Source organism: Cyrtonyx montezumae, unplaced genomic scaffold, assembly GCF_038088225.1.
Source record: "Cyrtonyx montezumae isolate F1298 unplaced genomic scaffold, pur_monq_1.0 scaffold_7, whole genome shotgun sequence".
Lineage (NCBI taxonomy): Eukaryota > Metazoa > Chordata > Aves > Galliformes > Odontophoridae > Cyrtonyx > Cyrtonyx montezumae.
The window spans coordinates 977079-1004054 of NW_027072078.1; the positions used below are offsets into that span (position 1 = coordinate 977079).

At 49.0% G+C, this 26976-nt stretch overlaps 2 protein-coding genes across 3 annotated transcripts in view; one reads left to right on the forward strand and one right to left on the reverse strand.

Annotated features, from left to right (window-relative positions):
• Window positions 1–25850, reverse strand: COL6A2 (collagen type VI alpha 2 chain). 2 transcript variants are annotated; one of them, XM_065751153.1, is made up of 28 exons: window positions 25295–25846; window positions 21673–21795; window positions 20162–20760; window positions 19616–19636; window positions 18845–18910; window positions 18311–18364; window positions 18156–18200; window positions 17622–17648; window positions 17319–17345; window positions 17183–17227; window positions 16274–16327; window positions 15848–15910; window positions 15680–15742; window positions 15171–15260; window positions 14421–14483; window positions 13950–14012; window positions 13609–13671; window positions 13165–13227; window positions 12669–12719; window positions 12305–12340; window positions 11890–11952; window positions 11548–11610; window positions 11259–11294; window positions 10938–10983; window positions 10374–10526; window positions 9742–10194; window positions 9383–9421; window positions 1–1611 (listed from the first exon to the last, which is right to left on the reverse strand). In XM_065751153.1, the coding sequence occupies exons 2-28, from the start codon at window positions 21785–21787 to the stop codon at window positions 1004–1006; spliced, it is 3069 nt and encodes a 1022-aa protein (XP_065607225.1). In that variant the 5' UTR covers window positions 21788–21795; window positions 25295–25846; the 3' UTR covers window positions 1–1003. The 2 variants fall into 2 exon arrangements, with proteins under 2 accessions (XP_065607225.1, XP_065607226.1); XM_065751154.1 differs by lacking the exon at window positions 1–1611 and adding an exon at window positions 4414–5959 and having other exon boundaries at window positions 25295–25850.
• The window catches only part of MCM3AP (minichromosome maintenance complex component 3 associated protein), a 102283-nt gene that overhangs the window by 57954 nt on the left and 17353 nt on the right, over window positions 1–26976 (forward strand). The window lies entirely within an intron of this gene.

The window sequence follows — 26976 nt, forward strand, 5'->3', positions numbered from 1 at the left end:
TTATTTTTTTTTTTTTTTGGAATAGGGTGAAGAGAGTTTATTCGTTTATTTTTTGCAGACAGCACAATTCAAGTTCGAATCCGGGTACTGCTCAGCAGATACTGGGGAGAAGAAGGCACCATGGTTACTTTGAGCACTTTGGGGTGACACCAAGGCAGCTCCATGTGCTGCGCAGTATTTTGTGAGGTGCTGGGAGGTACGCTGCCCCTCTCAGCTGGGATTTTGGGTGCTGTAATACATGAAGAGGTTGTGGTGTAGGTTGGACAGAAAAAAGCAAAAGAGAGAGTCCACAGGAAAACGTAGGTCTTAAGTTGGCCTGGGAAATGTGGGGTTGATAGAGGACCAAAAGGAGCACCTGCAGACAGCTGTTGAAGGCAGCAACAATTCTAACCATCCTGCTGCTCCCAGAAAAAGGAGCAAGTGTTGAAGGGCCATGCAAAAAGAAAGTTGCTGACCATTTCAAGCAGCACATGTGTCATTAACTTGCTCAGTTCTCTCAGGGGCAGAAGTCCCAAAAGAACAGAAAGGATGATATAATCAGGAAAAGGGCTTGCTAAAGAACAGGCAATGGCAAATATATATATATATAAAAATAAAGCTCCTCAAAGGATGCTGAGATTTTTCGAACGCTGGAGGTGATCATTTGTCCTGCTAAATTAGAAAGGTTTTTTGCTCCTCTGATAAGCCCTCCTAGGATAACAGTAGATACTCAAGGCATAACTTGGTGTGGGTAAAGCTTTACAGATGTAATTCATATGGCTCTGTATCCTGTTTAGATCTTGGATTTAATTAGCACCATAAATGTAAGATACGTGACTTCATCACAAAACTCAAAAAAGAGGTCTGGATTTTGGTTAGAGAGGAGGACCCAGAAGGTAGCTGTGTATAAACTGTTCTGGGCCAGCTCAGAGTTGCTAGCAACCATACAGAGAGAGGAAAATAGAACAGGTAATATTTGAGGGTGTGTATGCTGGTGGCAGGAGGACATGTGCACTCCATCCAACTAACATATCCACCTAATGAACCTGTCGAAGAAGCTTGGCTGGGAGAGGCTTTCATAGTCCTTCTCCCGGAAGATGGCAGCCCGATCTCCAAGGCCAAGCTTCAGCAGGACATCCATGTCTACGTCACTCCCAAGAGCCACTACTGTGGGCATGACGTCTTGCTTCTTCATGGAATTGATGGCTTCCTCGAGGTTCTTGCTTCCTGTGATGCCATCAGTGATGAAGACGAAGGAGAGTTCAGCATTGCGCCGAGCGACTCGCTGGCCATTTCCTGGGCTAAGCACAATGTTGTTGATGGCATGTATGATGGCCGACCCAATGTTGGAGGATGAGTCCAGGTACTTGATCTGAGCCAGGGCGTTGGAGATTTCTGTTAGGTTGTAGGTCAGTGGGAAGACCACATTCTGCTCTCTTTCACTGCCATACTGCAGCAGTGCAATCCGGGCATTCATGTTGTCATTGTTGCTCCTGGCCAGTGTAAGCTGTTGGGCAACCTCCTCCACAAAGCGGTGGGCCCTGTGGAAATTCTGCTCCCCAATTCTTTCAGAGCCATCGAGCAAGAAGACAATGTCAACAGGGCGCTGTGTGCACTGGGCTACTGCAAGCTCTGCAGGAGAAACAAAAAGACAAAGTTGGGAGCATAAGAAAGCCTACAGGAGAATGTTGGTTCTTCCCTTGTGCAGCTGGGATGAAGTCACCTCTGTGCACCTTTCCATGGAGAAAAACAAGCCCCATCATGTTTCCAAAGCCTGCCTCTATGGCTTTTGTTTCTGATTCCCTCAGCTCCTGGGCATGAGGTCTTAACGAATATTAATTCTGAGTGCTAAGGCAAGCATTAAATAGATGCGTCCATTTCAGCCGTAGAAATCACACCCACCTTTAAAGAGCAGTGCCCTGCTATTACCTATAAGGGGAATATCCAGAGATTAATGGCACATAGTGCTTTCATACCACCCAGTAATTTTTTAGACATTGGCTTACTTTCAGAGTTACTCATTGCACAAATATTTGTAGGGTGAAAGCTGATTTCATAACTTGTACCCAAATTTGTTTAATCTGCTGTCACTAATTCCTGAGGAGTTTATAAAGGTCAAGAAGTGTGTGTACAAAACAAGAATCTCTTCCTGTCGATTCACCTATATATCATAACACAGCTTTTTAATAAATAAAAAAGACCAATATTTGAATGAAACACGTTGGAACAGTATCCTTCAGTCACTCAGAACAACACAATGCAGGCCTGTGGGCATACGTATATATGCAGTGAGTGAACTCAGAAGAAAAGGCAGAAGAAAACAGCAGTATTTCGAGTCAGGTGTTAGCTATGAAGAGTTCTTTTGTCCCTTTGCAGTACTTATGTGTAATGCATTTCATGTTTGCATTTGCTATTTCCCCAATGAACTGTTCCGTATCTTCTTAGGTGATTTTTCTTCCATTCTGGAGCAGTGATTCTTTTGAGTTTTCTTCCCTACTGAAAGACCTAGTCAAGAATACAACTGCAATGTCGTTGCTGATATGTGATGTTCATGACGTGCACCCCATGGATATTCCTCCATGGTGGCCGTGGGGCAATAGATATATTATGCCCTGTTCAGAAATTCGGCTTTGCTCCCTCTGAATCTCAGAGGGGTGAAGTACTGGAGCATGTAGTGTTGCATGACTGACAAGGACCAGGCGATTCTGGAGCAACTCCAGCCTGAACATCCATCTCTGGATGCATTCGGCATGGAGGAGTGCCGAGACATCTGTGTATGAGCTGAACAACAAGAGAATCAGACTTCAGAGCACAGAACTTAAATTCAGCAACATGGGACTGTGCTCCCAGTGTAGCAGAAACTCTGACGGTGCATACGGTTGAATTGAGACTATTTGACACCACCTTTATCCACATGTAGGAACTTCTGGTACACGTGGTTTATCCAGTCTTGCTGAGCATTGCCAAAGTCTGCAGTTGCTTCTGTTTTATGTTCCCTGACCGTGCAGGCTTGTGTTTCTTCTTAGCCCCTCCACACTGTAAAATGTATCTGTATTGGTGGTATGTCTTGAATGGTGCTTGCTGTTTGCTGACTTATTGTAAACAACAGACTTCTGCAGTGTCAATTCTGTCTTAAGGAGAAAGAAATCTCTGAGTGATGCTCTTTTTCCCCATGAGCTTTTTGAATACTGTATCTCCACTTTCAGCTGCGATACTTTTCTCCTTTAAAGCAATAAAGATATGTACTCACCTGTTTGAGACATAATGTCTATAGGTACATTGATGCTGCAGTTCCCAGTATACAAGTGCTGCTGCTTCAAGGACATTTTGCCTTGACAGTGCCTATATCAGTGAACTCCAGGTGCTCCCCTGCTCTGTGCAGTCATGAAAGGGAAAGGTGGAAAGGGATACCCCCTTCAAACACAGTCTGAAGTCTGGCTAGGGGCCTACAAAAGCAGGTGAAAGCTAGTGGGTGGAAAAGAGGACTGTATACTGTGCCAGATAAGTGTTACCGGTCCCATAGCTTGTCTATGTTTTGATTACAACCACGTGCTTTCCCACCCTAAATTTGTCTCCAGGAAATCTTAGGAGCTCCTAGTTAAGCAGACATCAGCATCACTCCATGGAGCTTCGGCAACAGCATGGAATAATAGAATCACAGAACAGTTTGAACTGGGAAAGGACCTGAAAGACCTCCAACCCTCTCCTATTCCCCTCTCCACCCCGCTCATACCCCCCTGCCACAAGATCAGGTTGCTAGAAATTGTATGGCTCTCTGGGTAATTCTCTACCTGCAGGAACGCTCCCCAGAGAAACTCCTCATGCTGGGCAGTGCAGTGGAAGCACAGCCTTGGGTTTGCCCTGTTCAGCATCATGCTTCAGTTACACTTTGCTCTCATTTCTGAGGGTCGTGGACCTGAGTTCCCTTTCCTGCAGCAAGGAGCAAAATTCTTGTCCTTAACTGCAGATGGTCCTGTGAGACACCACCACAGATTAAGCCAACAGAAATCTTCACATCATGCTTTTAACCGGAGCACCAACCAAAACTTGCTGTTTGAGAGGGGGAAAAAAAAGCCTCTCTAATGTTATCCTGCTTTGCTAGGTAATAGCTCCAAAGGAAATGAAATCAGCAGTCTCTGTGGGTTGAGGTCTGAGCCTGCTTTCTGGAAATCTTATTGATTCCCAGCCTTGCTCAGCAAGCTAGCCCAGCCTTGAGACATTCTCCTCAAATCAGTATTTCTTTGGGGCTTTCCCCTTAGCATCATGTCTGGATTGACAAGCCCTAGGTTTTGAAATAGAGTTGAAATAAAGCTGTAAAAAGTTAAAGTGGGCAGGTTCTTTGTTCCAGCTGTTTCTGTGCTTGGCTACAGTATGGCAACTGGCTCCCCTTTACACCTTACAACAGAGTTCATTATAGCCCAACCACATTTTTTTTAAGACTGTACATCTCAATTCTGCTCATGCAATATGACATTTGCTCAGAATAGTTTATTGCAATAACACCATGTCAGTTAGAGAGACTGCAAAATCTACTTGCTGGCAGTAAACACTTTTGCACAGGCAGCAATAGTTATTCTGGAGGCACAAATGGCAGTCACCTGTCTGACTTTTCCTGGAAACCAGTGGTAGTAGAGTGCATGGAAACATCCCTCCTCATCTAAAGAAACCTGTCCACAACACAGATGATGGCTCTATAGTCTCCCTGAACCAAGCTAGCACTGGGCATGGATTCCATAGACTGTACTACATCAAGTTTAAAGACTTGCTTTTAAATAGCTTATGTAACAGATCACAGAGGTTTGTGCAGTCGTGGATTCTTGCTTTGGATTTCCTGGTCCTATATAACCTCTCTTGGATATGAGTAAGTACACGTTGTGAATTCAGATGAAAGAAATGCAAGTGCACAAGCAAAGGTGCACATAGTATATACAGCTTCTGACATGAGAACTCCTCAAGTTTTGCTGCTGCTGATGGAAAGACGGGGTTGCCTCTCAAACTCTTTTCCCTTTAGTATCCCTCGATGCCTAATGAGTGCTTGTACAGAAACACTGCAGTGAGAGGACATGCGCCTTGCTTTGCCAGTCTTGCCACACAAATGGTTAATGGGACACAAAGAGATCCCTCACAGTAACACACAACAAAACAACACAGAAGATGCTTCATAAGTAGGCAGTAAAGACAAATGAGTGAAAATTGCTGGGCTCTCTGCAAACAAGGGACTTGCTCTTCCCTGCAGCCACACATGCCACACTCTCTGTGATGGAGCCCCTGCTCACGTGTGGCCGAGGACTGAGATGAGCTGCACTGCCAGAGCAGGGCAGGAGCAGGAAGATAAAGGGCAGCAGCATGGCTGGCTCAGAAACCAAGGCAGTGCCATTGTCCTGCCAGCATTTCACTCTGCCCCTGCAGAAAAGCAGCTGGCTAAGCAAGAACACTTCTGGAGTAAGCTGCCATGCTCACCAGCCAGCCAAGCTGGAGAGGCCTGCCCCTTGTGTCACATCCCTGGCTGAGCCCTGCCAGGCCATGTCACTGCCTTTGTTTCTCCTAAACTAAAAGCTTCTGCCAATGTACCTGTCCTCTTTGCCAAACAGGCACTTGATGAAAGACAATTACAGCTCCAAACAATCCTCCACCTCCGCTCCATCCCTGCCTCCGTGCACTTCATGTCACCTAGAATGGAGATGTCAGCAAAGCCCTAGCACAGTTTCTGGGTCCCCCACAATCTCGCTGTGCACCATTTTGAAGGTGTCAATGAACAGGTCCATCCATTCTTGCCGCTCATTTCCAGTGGCAAACTTGGCTTTTTCGGCGGTAAAGGCCAAAGTGGCCACCAGCTGGGCGTACATTCTGGGGTCCTGGGTTTCCCGCGTGGAGTTTAGGAACTGGGCGATCGAATGTATGGTGCTGGGAATATTTATGTTGACTCCCTCTTCCATGGGGCGGAAAATAAGTGGGTTTACATTTCCAGGGTTCCTGTCATCTGCAAGTGAGCGTCAAAAGAATATTTTCAGGGCTTTCTAGCAATGGCTGTGTCTCTGAATGCTACCTGGCTTTCCTATGCATGCTGCACCAAAGGAGAACAGAGCTAATAAGGGACAGAGGAGTAAAGACCAAAGTCAGATTTTAAATCTCCATATCTAAGTCTCAACAGTCACACAGGGACGTTGTGTCCCAGGGTGGGATGTGGATCCCCCTCTGAACCCGAACTCCTCCTGTGCCTCTCACAGGAAGGCTGAAGCCAAAGATCATCCATGAAGGAAGGAAGGCTGTCAGTGCACTGCAGAACAGCCATTACAAGGAGCTGGCATAGAGCATTGCTTTGGTGATGAGGAAGGGACCCTGGAGAGGCAAGATGAACAGAGTACAGACCCTTGTGCAACTACAATTCCATGGGCTGAAGAGGAACTAGGCATTTGTATATACAGATATTCTGCCTGGTGCATCTGACCTGGGGAATGTGTAGTTACTATATCCCGAAGAGCACAGAAATACATAAGCAAAGACGATCAAGTGTATATTACTGAGAAATGATTCAGTATGCTTGTGATCCAGTTGCTGTGTCTAGCAATGTCTGAGCTGTATTTGACAATTCTGTGGCAAGGCAAATAACCTGACAACGTTATGATCAAGGAACCATGAGAATCATACTGACATAATGTAAACTGACTAAGAGATCAAGGAAAATGATGTGAAAACTTCAATTTCCTTCCTTGCTAGTCCAGTGTATTCACAATGGAGAAAGTGGTAATTATGAAGAGTGACATAAAATCCAACTTCTTTCTGCATATGGGATTCATTGAGATCAGCCACCAAGTAGCTCTGAACTCTGTTAAATGCAAACTGTACAAACGATAGCAAGAAACAGAAAGACATCTAAGGGACAGTGTTATGTGAACTTGCCTAGTACTCAGTCCACAATGCTTTGGGTGGCTGTACCATCCTGTAGTGTACAGTGCTCCTGCATGAGTGTCTGCACTCTTCAGGACCTGAGAATCTCAGTTTCCACCTGGCTGTGCTGCCATGACATTTGAATAAAATCCCAAAGCTCCAAGCAATGCCTTTTGCATGGGTTAGAGTCTCACAGAGCATCATGCACTTTCTATTAAAGCAAGTGGTCAGTTTAAATTTGCTCAGCATTTGACCTGACCTGAGCCCAAACCAAGGAACACCGCAGCATCCTGTAAGCACCACAGTAACTGATGGAAGATTAAAGGGAGACAAGGATCTGCCTTCAAAAGAGGAAGATCTGGCTTCCCTTAGTCAAGGAGGCAGCATGCCTTCCTCTGCAGATGAGAACTCCAAGTGGTGCCATGCTTGACTATGCAAGGTGGCAAAGAGTATGCAGGTCATAGCTGTGCCCCTCCATATCCCATTGACGAAACACAGACTGGAGCTATGGTACACTGCATGAGCAATTGGTTTGCTCTTTTAAGTGCCAGGACAGCAATTCTGACAGATAAGGGCCATGACCAGGGCTGAGCATAGTTTCATTTCTGACCTGAACCTACCAAACATGTCTGCAGCTGGACACGTGCATCAGGTATGCGTGAAACTCACTCACATACCCTGCAAAGGGCACCATCTCCATCCCAAAAGTTTGCATATGAGTTGGCACCAGCTCTTGAAAATGCTCTCACAAAACAACAGGAAGCTGAACAGTGAGCAGAGAATCCCCAGGCTCTGTCACACTCCTTAGGTCACCTCTCACCCCACACCTTTCCTTACCACTGTGCAAATGAAGTCATTGCAAATCCTTCTAGAAGATGGCAGCAATGCATTATGGCCCATCCAATGCAGCAGGCAGATGGTGGTTTGCCCAAAGGCCCCCAGGTCCCTAAATATGACTTAAAACTTGGCCTACCAGGCCTAGCACAAATCCTTGCACACCGTGGTAACTTTTCCCCACGCTGAGGAGGGTGCATTGGCACTTTCACAGGAGGTCCACACCTACCCAGGGACAACATTGCACCTCCCCTATCCTTTGGGGAACAGGTGTAGAGCCTGCATGTGGCCTGGCCCACCTATGGCATAGTATGAGGCACTACCCAAGAGGGAACACCCTCAGATGCCTTCTTGAGCACTACCAGCTGCCATTTCTGATCTGGTCCCAGTGTGTATCAGGTATCAGCAAACTGTTCTCACCTTGCATCAGGATCTTGCATTGGGAGTCTCTCCCAAGTGCACTACAGGGAAGGGCCAGCCAAATTTACCTCGCTTTGGAGAGTTCTGATGGTCAACGCCTTGGAAAATGTGAATGCTCAATTTCTCAGGTCAGTTTCTATCCTACAGTATTCCTTAGAAATAGGGAGGCTACAAAGACCAAAAGCTTTGAAGACACCTGAGCAGTCTCTAGTGTGGCATGGAGAAGTTTCTTCCTTGTGCATGGATCCACAGGACATAGCTCTTCAGAAATCACTGCAGGGTTTGTGTTGATGGCTGAGCATCACAGTTTGGCACTGCTTTCCCTGCATGACCAGGTGCAAATACTGAGAATGTTAGTGTAGCAGTCAGAGCTTTTAGTCAGGGACAATTTCAGCTTTTCTGTCTTCAAGATTGCTGGTCATTCAGGGACCACTTCCCCTTTGTGTTGTATGGAAACAAAGGCACTTCTTTGAAAATTAATGTTGAAATTCTGTATAATACTGAATTGAAGCAGGGCCTTTCCTGGCAAGAGTATAGATAAAAATCGCAAGAACTGGCAAAACTTTGTCCTCAGTAAGTTCTGTGTGAACCAGCAAATAGTGCATCTATTGTATTTAAACAGATGCAGAGATGGACTAGGAGCTCCTAGAGGAGCTGCAGATCTGTCCTTTACCAAGCAAAATCTGATCAAGTAGAACCACCTTCAGCAAGCAGCAGCCATCTCTTACACCAGAGTACCCTTACAGACTTTTGATTCAATACCCAGAGTTAAGTGTTAATTAAAACATAGCCAGTGTTAAAGAAGCCAAAGCTTTCAGACCACTACAGTGTTGTTTTCCAAACTCTCTCCCTGCTGCTTTGCCTTCATCACTCACAAGGAGCATCTTGCCCAGTGCTACTAGTTATATTCTGGGTGGCAAGGGGGTTTTGGCATGGTACATAATAGATACAGAGCAAGTGAGAAATTCATTAGTAAATTTGGAGATCAAAACACGGTAGCACCCAGGAATGTGGACAGCAATCAGAACTGAGCAATGTTCATGTGCTAACACGTTGCACTAGTACCTACCTGTGAAGAGAACTCAGAGGGATGGAAAACAGCAGGGGATGAAAATCTGGAACTTTCCTGATGTACGATAACACTATTTCCCAAACTCCTAGCCATGCAAAGGTAGGGACAGGCTTGCACATCCCCTCCCACTCCTGAGCTCCTGGACCTACAACTGTGTGTAGATGGCACAAAGGTACTTGTAATGTTTACCTGTCTGACAGGGCAGCTCAGGGCAGACAATCTGTGGATCTGAAAGGAAAGGAAAAAAAGGAAAACTGAATGATATGTTACCACCTCCCTTCAGTGCTTGCATTCAGAGATGCAGATCTAGATTTCTCACAAAGGGAAATTACAGTAGTCCCAAAGTCTGGCCCTTATCTGAGGAAGTTTATCCAGGGCTACATAAAGTTCAGCCCGCCCATCACGAGTGACCCACCTCATGAGCTACTGGCCAACCTGCTGGGACACAGTGTCTCTGCAACCTTTGCCACACACTGTATATGCCCTCCATCCACAAATCCCACTGCTAGAAAATTCCATTTCTGATAAGTGCAAAGACAGGTACAGACCTGGGCAGAGCATGTCCTCCATCTTGTCAATGAATTCCTCTGCCACAAGGTCTGAGAAGAGCCTCATCTTCTGGACACGCTGGGGTTCATTGCAGGCAATGGAGACCAGGGTCTCGCTCTGCTCTGGCTGATCAAATATGTCTCCAATGCCAATGGTGTTGACGAGCACATCTCTGCCACAGAGGGCCCCTAGGTTCTTGTCATCATCCCGAGGGTCGTAGCGTCCATCTGTGATCACCACAGCAAACACTTGGGCTTTCTCTCGACGGCTTTCTTTGATGAGCTTATTGTAAGCAAACTGAAGAGCAGAAGGTGTCCAGGTGCCTCCAGCAATCCACTCCAGGCGCTTTACTGCTTCCTTGAAGCTTGAAAGTGAATTGATGCGCTCATCATCAAGCTTGATGGCTTCAAAGGTCCCCTCGTGACTGTACTGCACCACCCCAACACGGGCACCTGCCAATGAAATGTGAGCATTACTTGGCTAAGCTGGGAAGAGCAGATACTGTTGTGAAAACAAACAGATGCAGACCAGTACAGCTGAATACAGATATGGAAGCTGGAGGGATCCGAGGCTCTTTTGTTTTCCCCATCCCCACTTCTGCCACCAGCTCCACCACACACACACTCCAGACCTGTCTCTGATTTGGGGTCCTTGGCGATGGAGCCCAGCCGGCTGACCACGTTCACCACAAAATTCTTCTCCAGAGTGAAGTTGGTGTAACCAATACTTTCTGAGCTGTCTATGACGAACATGATATCCAGGGCACCGCAGCGCTTCTCACAGTCTGGAGAGAGGGGCAGAAGGAGGAAATCACAAAGGTTAGCTGCGGTGTAAACAAGAGCCCCGGGGTAAGAATAGAGCATCTATGGGAAGATGGAGACATTTAATATGACATCAATCACCCGCAGGGTTTGTGGTTCATCCTGCAGCTGCACAGCACAGGAATTCTACGCGTGTCTTTCTGTCAGCATTTTTAATCTTGCTGTGTAATATGCTGTCCTATTATCTGGGCCATGAAACTCTATACTGGCAGTGGCAGAACTAAATTTCGAAACATAAGCGTGGCTGGCCCTACCATGACATTGGTGACACAAAGGCAGAGGATTCGTGCTGTCCCCTTTCACTGTCCATCGAGCTGATGTCCCCCTCCCCAACGCTGGCCCTCACCTGTGAAGAAAGGCTATATTTCACTCACCACAGCATCCACATGTCTCTCGCACGTAGGTCATCACATCGCAGTCCTGCCAGCAAAAATGTGCAAGGTGAGTGCTTCTGTCCCTCTCTAAAAGAAAGGTTCTCCTTTACTTTCATCCCTGGCCACCCCCTCCCCTCTTTCCTTGGCTGCCTTGGAAAGCCACAGACCACTCTGGTTCTGCTCATGGCAGGGTGGCTTCAGTCCTGCTCTGTGGCTCCTGTGCCAAGCAGTGACAGGAATGGTGTCCTGCCTCATTCTCAGGCTGCACATGGCAAAACTGAGGGTACCCCAGGTGGAAGAGAACAGAGAAGTCCTACTTACAGTCAGGCCAGGATCTCCTGGTGGGCCAGGGGTCCCCTGTAAGAAGAGCACAAGGATTTCAGGCACAGGTTTTGGGGGTTAGACATCAGTATCATCAAAATCTTGGATTTGTGCAGAGGTCTGTCAGGAGAAGGGAAGGAAAGTCTGTCTTGGAGGCAGCAGACATGTCTGAGGGCTGGCATCCCTTCCAGCTGTGGGGAGACCTGCTGGCACTCTGGGCTTTAGAGCAGCACAGGAGCTGCTCTAAGGAGGACAGCATCTGCTCAGGCACAACAGGACGGTACCATACCTCTGGGCCTGCTTCACCAGGTGGGCCTCGGGATCCAGGTTCGCCTCTTGGGCCAGGATCACCCTGGAAGAGAAATGAAGAGGGACTGAGTGAGGCTGATGGTGTACCTGCTGCTGTTTAGGGCTCCTCCTGACCCAACCATCAGGCACAGCCCTGCTAAGTATGGTCACCAGCCTGCCGTTGCTGTACTGGGAGATACAGGGCCACCTCTGGCATATGGCTGCATTGGTCAGATAAGGGAGATCTAAGTGTGTATGCCAGAAGCACACAGTACTGACAACAGGACACAGCTCCTCATCATGTATCTCAACATCACAAAAAACAACACAAAAATCTGCTTACCGGTTCCCCCTTCTCTCCTTTCGTCCCTTGTGTTCCTTTTGGTCCAAGCTCACCCCTTCCTCCCTGTTTGATGAAGAGAAAAACAGATTCAACAAACAACACATGTGGATGTGCTCAGACAGAGACACATCAGAAACATGGGCCTGCTTGGCCCAGAGGACCACCTTTTGAACCAGAGGCTCGTGCAGGTCAAATAATCGGTGTTTACGCAGGCACTGACTGAAGAGTAAGGAAGTTTTGCAGAACATATTTCAAATGGTTTCAAAAGGAGACAAGCCTGCATGACACATTCAGGTCCTACAGCTGCAGGAAAGGTCCAGGAGGAGAACTGGTTCCTCAGCCACTTGCCCACATGTGATAACTACTTGGCATTTCATCCAGGACAAAAACAGATGAAGGAATCAAGTGCACTCACCTTGGGTCCTGGCTGCCCCTTCTCACCCTTGTCGCCCTGTGAGGGAAGAGGAATGGGTGAGACAGCAATAGATGGACTTCATGCTTCTGTTTCAAGTCTGTGATGAGGGGCACAAAGACAAACAGGAGGAGCGATGGCTGTAGTGGTGGGCATAGCCACATCCCAGGGAGGACTTCACTACCCCTGGGGCCAGGACTGGAGATGAGGACAGGGTGCTGACACTTTCTCATCCCCTTTTGCTTCACTTTCTTGTGGCCCTCATCATTTTTCTTTCTCCCTCCTCCTCCCAGGCTGTTAACCTCCACTGAAACAGACTTCCTCTGCTGCTGTTGGGCCATGCATATCTTCACAGGAGCATACATACCTGCGGTCCTCTGGGTCCAGGGTAGCTGAAGCCAGGCCTGCCTCTGTCACCCTTTGGTGAAATAAGTAAATAGATAATTGTAAATAATGAATAAATAATTGTCAGAACTCAAACTTGAACTTTTGTGACCTAGTGATGAGTGTGAGATCGAAGCTATTTTCACTCCCACTCTGGGAAGAGACACTCCAGTGAGCCATCACTTCTGTACTGGATCTTCAAGCACTGGGAGCAGTTGTTCAGAGTAAGGACACGAGGTCCTGCAGACAGCACCTGCCTGGGGCAACCCTGAATCTATGCAGGATGGGAGATACAAATCAGAGCTGCCGTGGCCAGAGCAATAACTGAGTTTCTGTCCATAGCCAAGGCTCAGGTTAAAGCCATCCTGCTTCCAAGGCACACACATAGGTCAATGAGTTTTTGCAGGAGGTACTGACTTCAAAAAAATCTACACAACAATACTCTCTTTCAAAGGCTGAACTGCATTCAGGGACTTTACCTTTGGTCCTGGTGGTCCAGCATCACCTCTTGGGCCCAAGTCTCCAGGGTCCCCACGCGATCCCTGTGAGTCAGAGTTGGGGGGAGTTGGTGAGGGCATTTCTGGCAGCTTCCTGGACACACTGTGGTCCATGCTGGGGAAACGGGCTGCTGAGATGATGCTATGAGAACACCTCCCCCTCCAGAATTTGCTGTGGCAGTGACTGATGCAGCACCTGAGTTGCTGCAGGGCCAGAAGGATGTCCTGGCACTGCTACCACAATAGGTGTGGGGTCAACCACACACTCTGGCCAAGTTGGATGCTCATGGGGCAGCTTTTGAGCCTCCTTGGGAACAGGTCATGAAGGCTGCTCTTGGTCAGACAGTGTAGACAGCTGATGTCAGCAGGACCAGCTATCACTGTAGAGGGAGGGCACGGTCACACAGACGACCCAGGGTGACTTACAATATTGCCTGGCTCTCCCACAGCGCCTGTAGGGCCTCGGGGTCCTGGCAGTCCTTGGTCACCCTGCAAAGCAAAGCAAGAGGCAAGATTACACAGGAGCAGTTACAGACAGACCCTCGTGTCCTCAGCGCTCCACCAGGCTCTGGCACCTCTGGAGACAGTGGTGTCCCTGTGCCCCATCTGCATCTCTTTGCAGGGATGAGATGGGGCAGGATGAGACCTTCAATCATCCTGCATGAGGATCCTCTTGCCAGGGATGTGCGTCAGGGGCAAAGCCTGGTGAGCTGACCTCTCCTCCCTCCCTCCCTCCTGGCTGTCACAGAGCATTTCTCTGGGCTTACCCTTGCTCCTTTGTTTCCAATCTCACCGGGCAGGCCACGGGGACCCTCTGGACCAGGATCTCCCTGTGAGGAAGATAAAGATATTGCTTGTCAGACATGTCTCCAGCTCTATGTGCAAGGCAGTGAGGAAGCATGACACTGTTCTCAAATCCGGTGCTTTGAGAAGCACTGTTTAAGAAGCAGAGTCAGGGCAGAATACTCTCTGAACATGTTTAGCCTCAAGCTTTGTTGCCCTTCTTCTTCTTCACACAGCTTTGGATCAAGTCCTGGAGGCTGTAGGTGCTGGTTTTGGAAGTGATTCTCACAGCTTCTTTAAGAAGGCAGCAGGTACAACGGTAGCAGAGCCCACTGGCACCTGCAGTTCCCAGCCCTGCCCTTGGGTACTTCATGGCTGGGCAGGAGAGCATCACAAGTGCCAACCCTGTGCATCTTGGGTTCATTCACAATGGTCTGGGCAATTGCTTTACTCACTCTTTCTCCCTTGGTCCCTGGACCGCCTTTGCTGCCCTTCGTCCCTGGATCTCCACGTCGACCCTTGGCAAACACAGAAGGTGGTCATATCAACATCCAACAGGGATGCCACCCAAACAGTGACACCTGGCTGCCCTTCCTTCCCCCTCCACACCCCCTTAAAAAGCCTATACCCATGATAGCCCTGCTGGGAGCAGGTCTTGCCTTTGTATTTTGGGAAGCCAGAGCCAGAGTGCTCATTCAGGAGGTGGTCACCACAGCAACCACCAAAACACACAGTTAATTTCTTCGGGGTTAAATGCTTTGCTTTATGTTCAGCACATCTGGCTCTTCCCACTCGGGATGTTGCACAAGGACCCAAACTGATCTACAGCATCTGGGTTCTGCCCTCATGCTGCTAGCTGAGCTGAGCTGAGCTGTTATGCTGTTTCAGCTCCTTGCAATACAGAGGTCATTTGTTTCCTCAGCCTTGATGCCAGCTGCCAGGACAAACTCAGATATGCTGTACTCGAGGTGGGCACTTAGCACTCCTAGTGGGGTTTATCATGAATGGCAGACAAGGAAAGCAGCTCTGCATGTCTTAGAGAATGCAGGAAGCAGGGCAGGCAGGATAACTGAGGGAGTTATCTTGATCACAGGTCAAGGAAGTAGGTTTCTTTTTCCTTTCCTGATGACTTGTCCACCATTTATCCATGAACCTGGAAGAGATTCCTGTGACATATTTACTGCCCAGAGCAGACACACACTTACAGGCTCTCCTTTGGGCCCAGCAGGTCCTGTTTCACCTTTTCTTCCTTTGCTTCCAGCAGGTCCTTGAGCTCCAGGGTTGCCAGGAATTCCCTGGGAAAGAAAATGAAATAGAACTTGTCAGAAGAGAGGTCATGGTGCTATCTCTTGTCCTGTGCCAGGCAGTTCACCACTGTGCAAATGCCTGCATGAACACATACCTTATGTTTCCACACATTCACCATTCCTACAAGTTAAATCTGTGAGCACAGGAGCCAGCCTCCTAGAGACCAACTGAAAGAAAGGCATCTCAGCTCTTCCTTCCAGCCATTTCAAAACCTAAGGGCTGCTGCAACCTCCAACACTCTATCTGAAGTGACTGGATGTCAGGATAGCAACAGTGCCACAAGTTCTGAGGAAGCCACAAAGCTATGCCATAGTCTTTCTACCCAAAACAGGATAGGAAGAGGAACAATGATGCAGAGCTAGAAGGGTAAATCTTTCTAACTCTGTCCTGGCTGATGCGAACCTACCGGGCTCCCTTTTTCTCCTGGAGGTCCTGGGGGTCCACTGCGACCAGGCCGGCCAGGATCTCCCTGAAACAATCAGAGAACAATGGATATTGGTTATGTCATTAGAACATTGCTGTACTACTGCTGGCCTCTGCCCATACTCTCTGCTCCCACTCGAAATACTCTTACCTTCATGCCTTCATCTCCTCTTTCACCTTGGTCTCCTGCATCTCCTGGGTAGCCATCAGGGCCCTGGAGAGGGAAGAGATAAAAAGCAGTGTCGACAAAGTGCATTTTACTAGTAGAATAGACCAAGTCACTCAAAGTCACTCTCTAGAGACTGAAAATCTGTTTGTGCCTGCTACAGGAGCAGGTGTTCCTCTGTATGTGGGAAAGGATCCTGTATTTCCAGCCTGTGGAAAAGAGGCAGAAAAAACACAGGCCTGGGGACTACCGATCTGGAGTCAGATTATGAAGAAGGTAGGAAAAGGAGGCAGTGACCTCTGTTAGCCATAAATTTTGGGATGTGCAGCTCAAGCTGAGGCCACACACCTAAATGAGGCCACGTACTCATTTTTATCACAATGTTGAGTGAAAAGAATACAGCATTCCTACCTTGTCACCGCGATCTCCCTTGCAGCCTGGTGGTCCAATTCTCCCCAGCTTGCCCTGGAGAAAAATCATTCAAATGAAAAAGATAGCCAGACACCTCCAGGTGTCTGAAGGAAAAATACCTCTTTTTTTTTCCTGTTAGCAGTTACTGTTTTTTAACTTCATCAATTGGTCATACCTGTGATCAGTCAGAGAGCAAACAGCAAGTGTATTGCTTACGCAGAAGTGCTGTTGTCTGTGGTGAGCAGACATTAATAGAGAGTGAGGAAGCATTGTAGGGGCCTTAGAAAACCCAGCGTGTTGCCCCAGGCTCCTCCTGCACACATACCCTGGGTCAGTGCTTTGGTGCACCCCCTGAAGCTGAGTTTGGCCCATACTGGTGTTGGATCTATTGCATGTCTCTGGATACAAGAGAAAGTGCAGAAAAAAACTAATGTGTGCTGGCCAAGAGAGCAAAGCCAGTCAAAATCATATAAATTTAGGCTATTCTGCTCTGGTACTTTTGTATGGTATACAAAATGGGTAGGTTGTGTCTGTCTGCAGTCGACTGAGATGGAACAGAGGATTTCAGGGACTTTGTTAGGAGGAACTTGAATGTGACTTTAGGGCTTTAATATTAAGGGAAAGCATTAGCTTAGAGATGAAATTGCAGGTTCTGCAAGGATGGTTGTGCAGAGCGCTTTCTGACTCGGGAACAGCACTTCCATGACCTGACTGAATGCGTCTCCAGCTAGCTCAACTACTTCTGCAGACTATGGAGAATCATGTGCAGATAAGCTCTTGAAAACTTCATTCAGACTGAGGTGGAAGGAACGAAGAAACACGTGTGGGATATGAGAGAAACAGAACAACCTGTAGGGACAAAGAGAAATAAACCAGCAGCAGTGATGGTGCAGCTCCCCATGCCATTACCTTCTGTCCATCGGTGCCATTCCTGCCTGCCAAACCTGCTGCGCCCTGGGATCAAGGGGGAAAAGAGTGATCAGTGATCTGATGACACACTCAAGGGTGTGTAATAACATGCCAGTTATAAAAGGTCTTCTCTTACCCTCCGCCCATCGGATCCAATCTCGCCCTAGGAAGAAATGAGGACAGGAGTCAGCCAGTACCCCTGTGCCATGCTCACTCAGCACACCAGAGACATGGCTGCGCTCACAGGAGCCTTTCTTCCCCTCCCTCCTTCAAGTGCAGCATTTTGTGCAGATGGCTCTGTGGCCTCTTGATCTCTCCCAGCTCCACAGAAGAGGAGCCAGGACTCCTTTCCCCAGAGAGCCCTCTTACGCTCCAGACCCTGTGCTGGTGCAAAGTGCTGTGCTTCCCCACGCACACCATGCAGGCTTTTCTTTCTCACCTTTTCTCCTTTCAGCCCTGGAACACCCTGGAGCAAGACAAAAAGAAAAGAAAGATGATGTTATGTTAGTGCCTGGGATTGGCAGGGGGGAGACAGCAGCTGATGGGCAAGATGGGCATCCCAGGTGGGAAATGGGCAAGTGGAGAAGAATGAGCACCATAAGGATCCCAACGTTGCTGAGGCCCTCTATGGAGAAAGGCTAGTAATAATTCTTAAAGTCACATAGAATTCCTGAATCAAAGCAGCAGATTTCCATAACTCTTCCATGCTAGCCAGATGCCTTTGGAGCAGGAAGATGTGCATTCAAACGCACAAATTGGGGATGGATTCCCACAGGGCAGGGGAATCCCAGGGAGAGAAGAGAAGTAACACTGAGCAGTGGAAAGTTACCCTGAACCACCCTGTGTTTTCCCAAAAATCACAGAACCATAGACTATCCCAAGTTGGAAGGGACCTGTAAGGATCATCGAGTCCAACTCCTAGCACCACACCGCATCCCTCAAAAAGCACAGCCACTGACTACACGATTCTTACCTTAGGACCGGGGTATCCAATTGGACCTTCAATACCTGGGTCACCCTGAAGGAAAAAAGACACGGAGTGTCACCTCGAGCAAGGCACAGATGTAGCCCCAGCTGGTGTCAGGGCAGTGCTGCTCACTGCATCGTGGGGACGGTTCTACAACTTACCTGCCGTCCCTTCATTCCAGGGGAGCCTGGTTCACCCATGTTTCCCTTTGCACCCTAAAGGAAAAACACATCACAATCAGAACTTGGTGATGACTGGAAGATATCGTCAATTTCTGGTAGTCAAAATCATAAAACCATGACCATCAGGCTCCTGCAGAGCTTGGGGCCGCTGTTGTGGGGATGGCAGCACACAACATGGCGCCACAGAGTTTGGGATTATGTTGGGTTGTGGGCAGAGGGAGACTCTGCACTCGTGTGGGCTGTTGGGAGTGGGGGAATTGGAGACAACTTTTGCTGTGTCTTGTTGGCCCTGCACAGCTTCTCAGGTACCGAAGACCCTCGCCTGTGATCAGCATAGCTGATGCTTGGATGTCTCTTTGCACCCACTGGTCCATCAGCCTCTGTATGGACATGAGGATGGTGTTGGATCTGTGCTCCATCCAGCACTGCTCTGCCATCTGTCAGGTGCTGGGGAATTATTTCCCATATTATTCTCTTGGTATTATTCCCTTCCCACAGATTATAGCAACTTACCTTCTGCCCTCGGTATCCCTTGGGACCAGCTGGACCTGCGATCTCCAGGCAGCTCATCTTGTAGCACTGAAATACACCAAATTCAACATGAGATGAAGCTGCTGCCCTGTGACATGCCTACAGCCTTGTGTTCTGAGCCAGCCAGCACCCACAGCTTGGCCATGCACCATGGCTCTCTCCACATCTCTGCTCCTGGCTGCAGCAGTAAAAGCGACTCTGGTCCCATCTGGCTCGGACCGGAGGCAGCAAAAAGCAAGCTGAAAGCTCCTGCATACAAATCAGAAGTTGCCACAAGTGCATTCGGCATGATTTTGGCTCTGAGCTCCAAGAACAGGACTGCTCAGTGTCAGCCACAGTGTTCTGGGGCCACTGGGAAAGGTGTGCCATAGGGAACACCACTCTGCACACTCTTCTCTGTGTAGACCAAGCCCTATTCCATGGCTGGGGCAGGAATTCTAGCTTGCAAAACTCCAGTAAAATATGCCTCCAACTCCAGCATGGTACAATGAGTACCTTAATAGACTTGAACTCATTGCCATGAGAAGAATCACGAATGAGGAGGAGGCAGAAAGGGAACCATCCCATATGCCATTTCAACTGCTGGGTAAAGGAGTGGATTCTCATGCTACACACTGGTCCCCAGGTTGGCAGGAACCCATTCCACACAGCTTAGAGCAAAACTGTGTCTGCTCCTTCGGGGTACGATCTGGTCTTCTTCAATACGCAAGGAAACTTCAGCTTGGAAATGAAATGTAGGTGCTGCTCACTCACCTCACCATAGGCTTCGTGTTTCTGCAAGGGAGAAAACAGAATGAACAAAATCAGTTAAAGAAGTCATGACTTAAATCATATCATAGAATGGCTTGGGCTTGAAGGAACCTCAACGATCATCAGGATATAACCCCCACATCCTCAGTTAATGGTTATCCCTCACAAGTGGGGCCCCAGAAATCACTCCATTGAGTGGGGAGGGAGTCCAGGGAGCCTCACAGATCCCAGCACTGCCACCTCCTCCATGTGCCCCCAGGTGGGGCACAGGTCTGGCCTGAGCAGCAACCAGGATTTAGATGGACCCTGCCTAGGTGAGCAGGGGAGTAACCCAAGGGACACCTAGCCAAAGAAATCAGATATACTCAAGACCACATGTGGCCCATAGGTGCAGAGAGGACTTGAAAAAGGTAGAGAAACACAATGCTTTTCCCTTCTGTAGGTGCTCTAGAGCCAGACCGTGGGGTCATCCCACCCTTCCGCATGCTCCTCCTGTCACCACTCTCTGGTGCCTCCCCTCATCCTGTTCTGCAGCTCAGTGCCCCTCACCATCGCTTTGATTATCCTCTCGATAGTGTTCTCATCGATGTGCAGGGCATCTTTCGGTGTGATGGTGTAGTTGCTGCGGTACAGGTCATGCGGTGGGCTGGCAATCTCCCGCAGGCCCTGCTCGTAGACATCCTCACTGGGGGCCACGGCAAAGAGCTTGATCCCCATGTCTCGTGCCCTCTCAGCTTGCATCTTCATTCCCCCACAGGGGCTGCCAGTGACGTGGCCGTCAGTGATGACCACCGCAAACTTCACGTCGCGGGCTGTCTGGCTCTGGAATTGCTGTGTCATGTTGGAGATAGCACAGTCTGTGAAGGTGCCCCGGCCAAGGTAGTTAATAGCACGGAGCTTGGTGAGGTATGTGTCCTTGCTTCTTGTTAAAGGGCTGTAGATTTCCACCACGTCCGAGTAATGGAGTCCTCCAAACATCCAAGTGATGGAGACCTGGTTCTGGTACACCTCATTCTCCAGTTTCTCAATGAAGCGAGGGATGAACTGCTTTATTTGATCCACAAGGCTCTGGATAGGCACAGTCTGCAGAGCAATACTCTCTGAGGTGTCAATGACAAAGTACACGCTGATGGGGCAGTCCGTCTTTTCTGTATGGAGACAAGTTTCAGAATGGGTGATGGCACTTTCTGCAATGCAGTACCCCCTTCACTATCCCCTGAAACCTGGACCAAGTAGACAAAAGCACACAGAATCTTGAAGAGAGCAAACCACAGCACAGGGCATGAGGTTCTGTGTCCTGTGAGGCTGTTGCACCTCTAATTAATTGGGAGCTGTTTCCACCATGATTGGAGGAAATGAGGACATGGATGACTAAGTGCCAGTTTTGAGCATGGAGATGACTTTTGCACTCCTGCAGTGCACGGATAGATGCCCTGCCTGCCAGGCTGCTTGTTGCTCTGTCTGATTTAAAAACATTTTGAAAAGGTTATAAAGTAATAAGGTAAATAATAATAAGGTAAATCATACAATGTCAGAAAAATCATAAACTCCCTTCTACCCCAAACAGCGTCTCTGTTCAGGTCAGAATACTCCTCATTGTCAAAGACTTCAAAATGCTAAGATCTAATTGTTATTGAATCAATCTTGAAACTATCGCCTTATTATTTTTAATAAAGTCAATCTGAACACCTAAATCACCTCTTCCACACTGCAACTGAGATGTGCTGAGATTTTAAAATCACAGGGAGCTGTTTTCTGACGTCAGATACGTAGCTGAGTTCTGGAGGCTTGTTATATAGCAGTGCACCAACCAGCAGGAGCCACCACTGGCAAGCTCACACCTTCTACTTTTCTGCACTGCACTTTGCACTCAGGAATGAGAGTTTAAGTGGAGAATGTTGTTTCCTAAAGACAGGTGACTACAGCAGGGTGCTCCGAAGAAGCTGAAGAGGTACCACGTGCCAAAGTCAGTTCCTACAAAGCAGGTTCTAGGGCTGAGCAAATCCTTTGCTTTAAGTAAGATTGCTGCCTACAAAGGAGACAGACACCCAAATTAATACCTGTACACGAGGTAACAGGTTCATCATCAAACTGAGCGTGGAGAGGTACTAGAGCCACGCAAAGCAGAGTGGATAGGAACGCTTGCTGGAACATCTCTGCAGTTCTTCTGGACATTTAGATGCCTGCAGGAAAACAGAAGTTACACGTTATACACAATATTCTAGCTCTTAGCTCTGACAGGAAGATACAAAGCCAGCCAATGTTTCATGTTAGTTCTGTCTGTGGAAAACACAACCTCTGTATTGTACTGTACAGTACCTTGTACTGTTGCTTTTTATATTGACACAAAAGCTAAGCAATTAAAATATTTCCTTTGCTGGAGTATGGTGCAAATGATTTAGAAATGATAAATCTTCTGTTAATCTTAAGAGAAAAGAGGTGGAGCTGTGGACAGTGCGTTGATATCTTCAGGTTTCACAGTTCCCCTCCACGTGCGTGTCCAGCTGCCACATGGACCTGTCCATCCACACTTCCTTCACCAGCTCAGTCAGACCATAAGGGAAGATCTGAGCAAGTTGTTTCTACTTCCAACTCATCTGTGTATACCAAAAGGGTAGCAAATCTGCAGCACTGTTTGAACCCATGGAGCAATTGAGTGAATAAGAGGAACACAGCTTTAGCATTAACCCAGTACTGGGCCTCTGAAGTACATTTTTGAAGGATTGTGGTGATTTAAGGAGCAGAAAACTTGGAGACACAGTCTGAAAAATTCTTGGGAATATATAGAACTCTTCAGAGGAACCAAGGACTGGAAATGATACTCACAGACAAAATCCTAGCGACAATTTCCAAGAGTAAAGAGTCGATTGCTCACCTTTACCTCTGGAAGACATGTCAGCTTCACAGCACAGACTACTGCCATAGCTAATTTTCTGCTTGAGAGTCAACTCAAGACAAAAAGGGCTATAGTGACCCCAGTTAGGAAGAGAAGGCCTCAGTCCTTCAGAGCTCCTCTTTAAACGTTTGTTTTTTGTTTCTTCTTTTTTTTTTTGAAAGTCAAAGGCTGAGAGTGCCTTCATCCTTCCTTAGTGAGATTGTGTTAGTGCAGGGGAGGGGGCACTAGCAATGCAGCTACACTGCTGCCTTAGTCGCATGAAAATGGCATTATGAGAAGAATGTAGACAGCTCGTATCTCCCAGCACCTCTCCAGCTTTCCCCTCCTCATGGCTACTCAGCAGTTATTTCCTGCTTGGACACATCCCAACCTAGTTTACACTGAAAGCTGAATCACATTACAGGATTCTGAAGACTCATTTATGCTGGAAAGACCAGTTACTATCAGTGCTACCAAAATCCTTACAACACAGACAGCCTTCCTCCTTGCTAAGGGTTGTGCACATGGTGATAAGCCTGCAAGAACCAATGCTCAGGCTGGATTTTGGATTGGGGATGTACTTCCACGTCAGACACCGCCATCTGTCACATGGCAACAAAATGGAATTGAATATTGGTGGGAAGGTTCAGCCTCTACTGCTATACCACCACCATCTGCCTCTGAAATTGTGGGCCAACATAATACACTGGGGGGCATTACTTTCAGAGCAGCCCTCATATTTATTATAACCGTGAAGGGGGTATTATAGTTAAGACCAAGACTTCCTATCTCTGGTCTTACAACAAGCTTCCCATTCTCTTTGTCCTCCACCAGCAGAGCTGCAGGAGACCTTGATCTCCTGGAGGACAAGGCAGCACCATTTCAGAGCTCAGGAAGCCAGACACACCATCTTTTGGAGATGCTGAGCACGTGGAGGCTTTGGTCAAGTGTCTGACTACGGATCACAGCATCCAGGGTTTAACCACCTCCCATCCTCCTGCCATGTGTGTGTGAGTGAGAAGGACTCTGAACAGAAGAGCAAGGTCCTTGCCTCTACACAGGCAGCTCCATGCATACTTCACTCCTTTATCCCACTCCATTGCAGGCAGGCTCCTTCTTATCACTGCTGGGCTGCGAGCACAGCTTGCCATTGGTAGGCACACACGGTACTTCCCACCCATCAATTCCAGTAACAGGGAGTGGGCAGACAGGGAACAAACCTGTCACAGCCTCTCTCCCCCATCCGAGTGGTCTCCAAAACTGGGGTGGGCAACGCTGCTTACTGTGTCACCCTCAGGGTGCCATCAGCTGTTGTGGCATTATTGCCAGTCTGGTCACATATCGTGCCTTCCAAAAAGGCACCACTGTGAAATGCTCAGTGGGAAATATCAGGTTTCTGTAATGAAAAGGTGTACTGCAGGCAAACACATTTTATGGACGCTAGGTCTGAACACTGCCGGCCTAGAAAGATGATGGAAAGTGCAAATTGAGAGCTGAATCTTTCTGTCTGAATACTTGGTTCTGCCACGCTCTTCTTTGTGAGAGCAGAAACATAATGCTGTGGGAGTCAAGGCCTTTTGCCTTCCTTGTGGCTTAGCTGCATGCTCACAAATTATTATCCTTCAGATCACCCTTTAGTGCTCTGTAGAGCATCTCACCTGCCCACTCAGGCAAGATCCAAGGTCTATCTTATCCCATCTCTGATATTTCTCAAGTTCTTCCTGGTACACCTTCAAAATCACACCTATTGCAGCTGAGCAAATTGTTCCCACATCTGAGACAATTCATGTGCTCCACCATTTAAGCTAACTGTCTGCAAGGAGCTGCTTGACGGTCACGAGAACAGGAGAGTTGTGCAAGTTACATCAGATGTAGAACTAAGTTTGAAATGACACTGCTGCTCCGACACTGACACAGTCCCAACTTCTGCCGTGGCTGTGACCAGCAGGCAGTGCCTGCATTACTATCCACATGTGCAGGCAGCATTTTACTCCACTCAGATCTTTCCCATTAAAATGAAACTGGAAAAAAAAATTGGAGCAAAATCTTCTGTTATATTGCCTACCAAACACATCCCACAGCTTTAGTGCCTGAGCCATCACCTGCAAAGGAAGGTTTCCCCCCTGCTGCACGTGGTCCAAGCCCTTTGTCAGCTCTCCTGCTGCACTTACAGAGGGATGTAAAGATGTAAGGGAATACTGGGGAAGAGTGGAGGAGTGACTGGGCTGTGGGGCAGCCCAGGGGCTCAGCACGGGCTCCTGTGCAGCACTATGCAACAAGCTGGCAAGATCCATCTCATCCAGAACGAACTACCGTTACGTTCCCAAACTGGAGCCTGTGCTGATGAAAACCAGCATAACCAGGAGGCACAGCTCCCTGCTCAGTCCACTCTGCATTTTACTTCCAAATGTCTGAAAATCAAAGGCGAGCCAAGTCATACAACTGCTTCCCAACAGCAGCAAAATGCCGTGCTGCTGCCGCTGCGATCACTTCAGTCTGCAGTAGCTGATGAACTCAACTAAGGGAGAAAGGCTCTCCAGGTTCCCACCGAGGGATTTTCTGGATTTTTGCTGTGTGTACCTGGAATGCATTACTGAAAAGTGCCCAAACCATCCAAAAAGCTTAAAGCAGCATGGAGATGTGTATTGTTTCAGAGCGGGCTCTTTCCTAAACACAGCTTGCCTCGAGTCAGCTGCTTCTCCCTGGCCACACAACCCACAAAGGCACGGGCTGGGGTTTTAGAAGCTCTGGTTTGCAGCTGGAGAACCATCGACCATGCTGTAAAAGGAGAGGAAAATCCTGCCTACCTGGAAAGCGGGTTCATCCAAATTCCTCCAAAAAGCCTCGGAAGTGGCAGGACAGACACTCCGCGGGACCGGCCGTATCACGAAGGCTTCTGCATCCCCGGAGGAGCAGCCGGGAGCAGCCGAGGCTCCTGCAGCCGAGCTCTCTTCCCTCGCAGTCAGGAAACCGCCCGCTAATGTTCCTCCTCCTTCCGAACGTCTCAAGCTGAGCCTCGCCTGTAATAGCCGCACAGGACCGCAGAGAGTCACTGTGGGTCCACCGCCACCGCCACGACCCCTCCGCGGGTGGGTGCTGGCGTGGGCGAGGTCGCTTTGCTCGAAGACGAAGGAATTTTTTCAAGCGAGCTGGAAGATGGCTCATTTTTCCATGATGAGACTCCCCTTTTCGCGGCTGGCATTGCTGCCCCACGTATTTATACCATCAAATAGTATTCCTTCTTTCTTTCCCCTTTCCTCCTCCTCTTCCAATCCTAGGAACATGTCCTGGTGGAACAAATAAAACAAGAAAGTTTAAGAAAAGAGCAACTCTCACCATAGCCTTTGCAAATAGCCAAGATTTGCTAAGAGACATATTTTTCCTTCCTTCCTTTCCTTCCTTACCTTCCTTTCCTTCCTTACCTTCCTTTCCTTCCTTCCTTTCCTTCCTTTCCCTCCCTCCCTCCCTCCCTCCCTCCCTCCCTCCCTCCCTCCCTCCCTCCCTTCCTCCCTCCCTCCCTCCCTCCCTCCCTCCCTCCCTCCATCCCCATCCCTCCCTTCTCCTTCCTTCCCTCCTTCCCTCTTTCCTTCCTTCCCTCTTTCCTTCCTTCCCTCCCTCCTTCCCTCCCTCCTTCCCTCTTTCCTTCCTTCCCTCTCTCCTTCCCTCCCTCCTTCCCTCCCTCCTTCCCTCCCTCCCTCCCTCCCTTCCCTTCTTCCCTCCTTCCCTCCTTCCTTCCTTCCCTCCTTCCCTCCCTCCCTCCCTCCTTCCTTCCCTCCTTCCTTCCCTCCTTCCTTCCCTCCCTTCCTCCCTCCCTCCCTCCCTCCCTCCCTCCCTCCCTCCCTCCCTCCCTCCCTCCCTCCCTCCCTCCCTCCCTCCCTCCCTCCCTCCTTCTTTCCCCTCCTTCCCTCCTTCCTTCCTTACCTCCTTCCCTCCTTCCTTCCCTCCTTCCCTCCCTCCCTCCCTCCCTCCCTCCTTCTTTCCCCTCCTTCCCTCCTTCCTCCCTTCCCTCCCTCCCTCCCTCCCTCCCTCCCTCCCTCCCTCCCTCCCTCCCTCCCTCCCTCCCTCCCTCCCTCCCTCCCTCCCTCCCTCCCTCCTTCCCTCCCTCCCTCCCTCCCTCCCTCCCTCCCACCCTCCCTCCCTTCCCCTCCCTCCCTCCCTCCCTTCCCCTCCCTCCCTTCCCCTCCCTCCCTCCCTCCATCCCTCCCTCCCTCCCTCCCTCCCTCCCTCCCTCCCTCCCTCCCTCCCTCCCTCCCTCCCTCCCTCCCTCCCTTCCCCTCCCTTCCCCTCCCTCCCTCCCTCCTTCCCTCCCTCCCTCCCTCCCTCCCTCCCTCCCTCCCTCCCTCCCTCCCTCCCTCCCTCCCTCCCTCCTTTCCCCTCCTTCCCTCCTCCCTCCTTCCCTCCTCCCTCCTTCCCTCCTCCCTCCCTCCCTCCCTCCCTCCCTCCCTCCCTCCCTCCCTCCCTCCCTCCCTCCCTCCCTCCCTCCCTCCCT

Bases quoted from the DNA above. Each gene is read 5' to 3' on its own strand.
- COL6A2 (XM_065751153.1), bottom strand. From the start codon at position 21,787: ATGTCCAGAAGAACTGCAGAGATGTTCCAGCAAGCGTTCCTATCCACT. The intron at 18,365-18,844 runs GTAAGTTGCTAT...TTTTTCCTTTAG, and splicing joins AGGGATACCGAGGGCAGAAG to GGTGCAAAGGGAAACATGGG. The intron at 11,295-11,547 runs GTATGGTACCGT...CTCTTCTTACAG, and splicing joins CTGGTGAAGCAGGCCCAGAG to GGGACCCCTGGCCCACCAGG.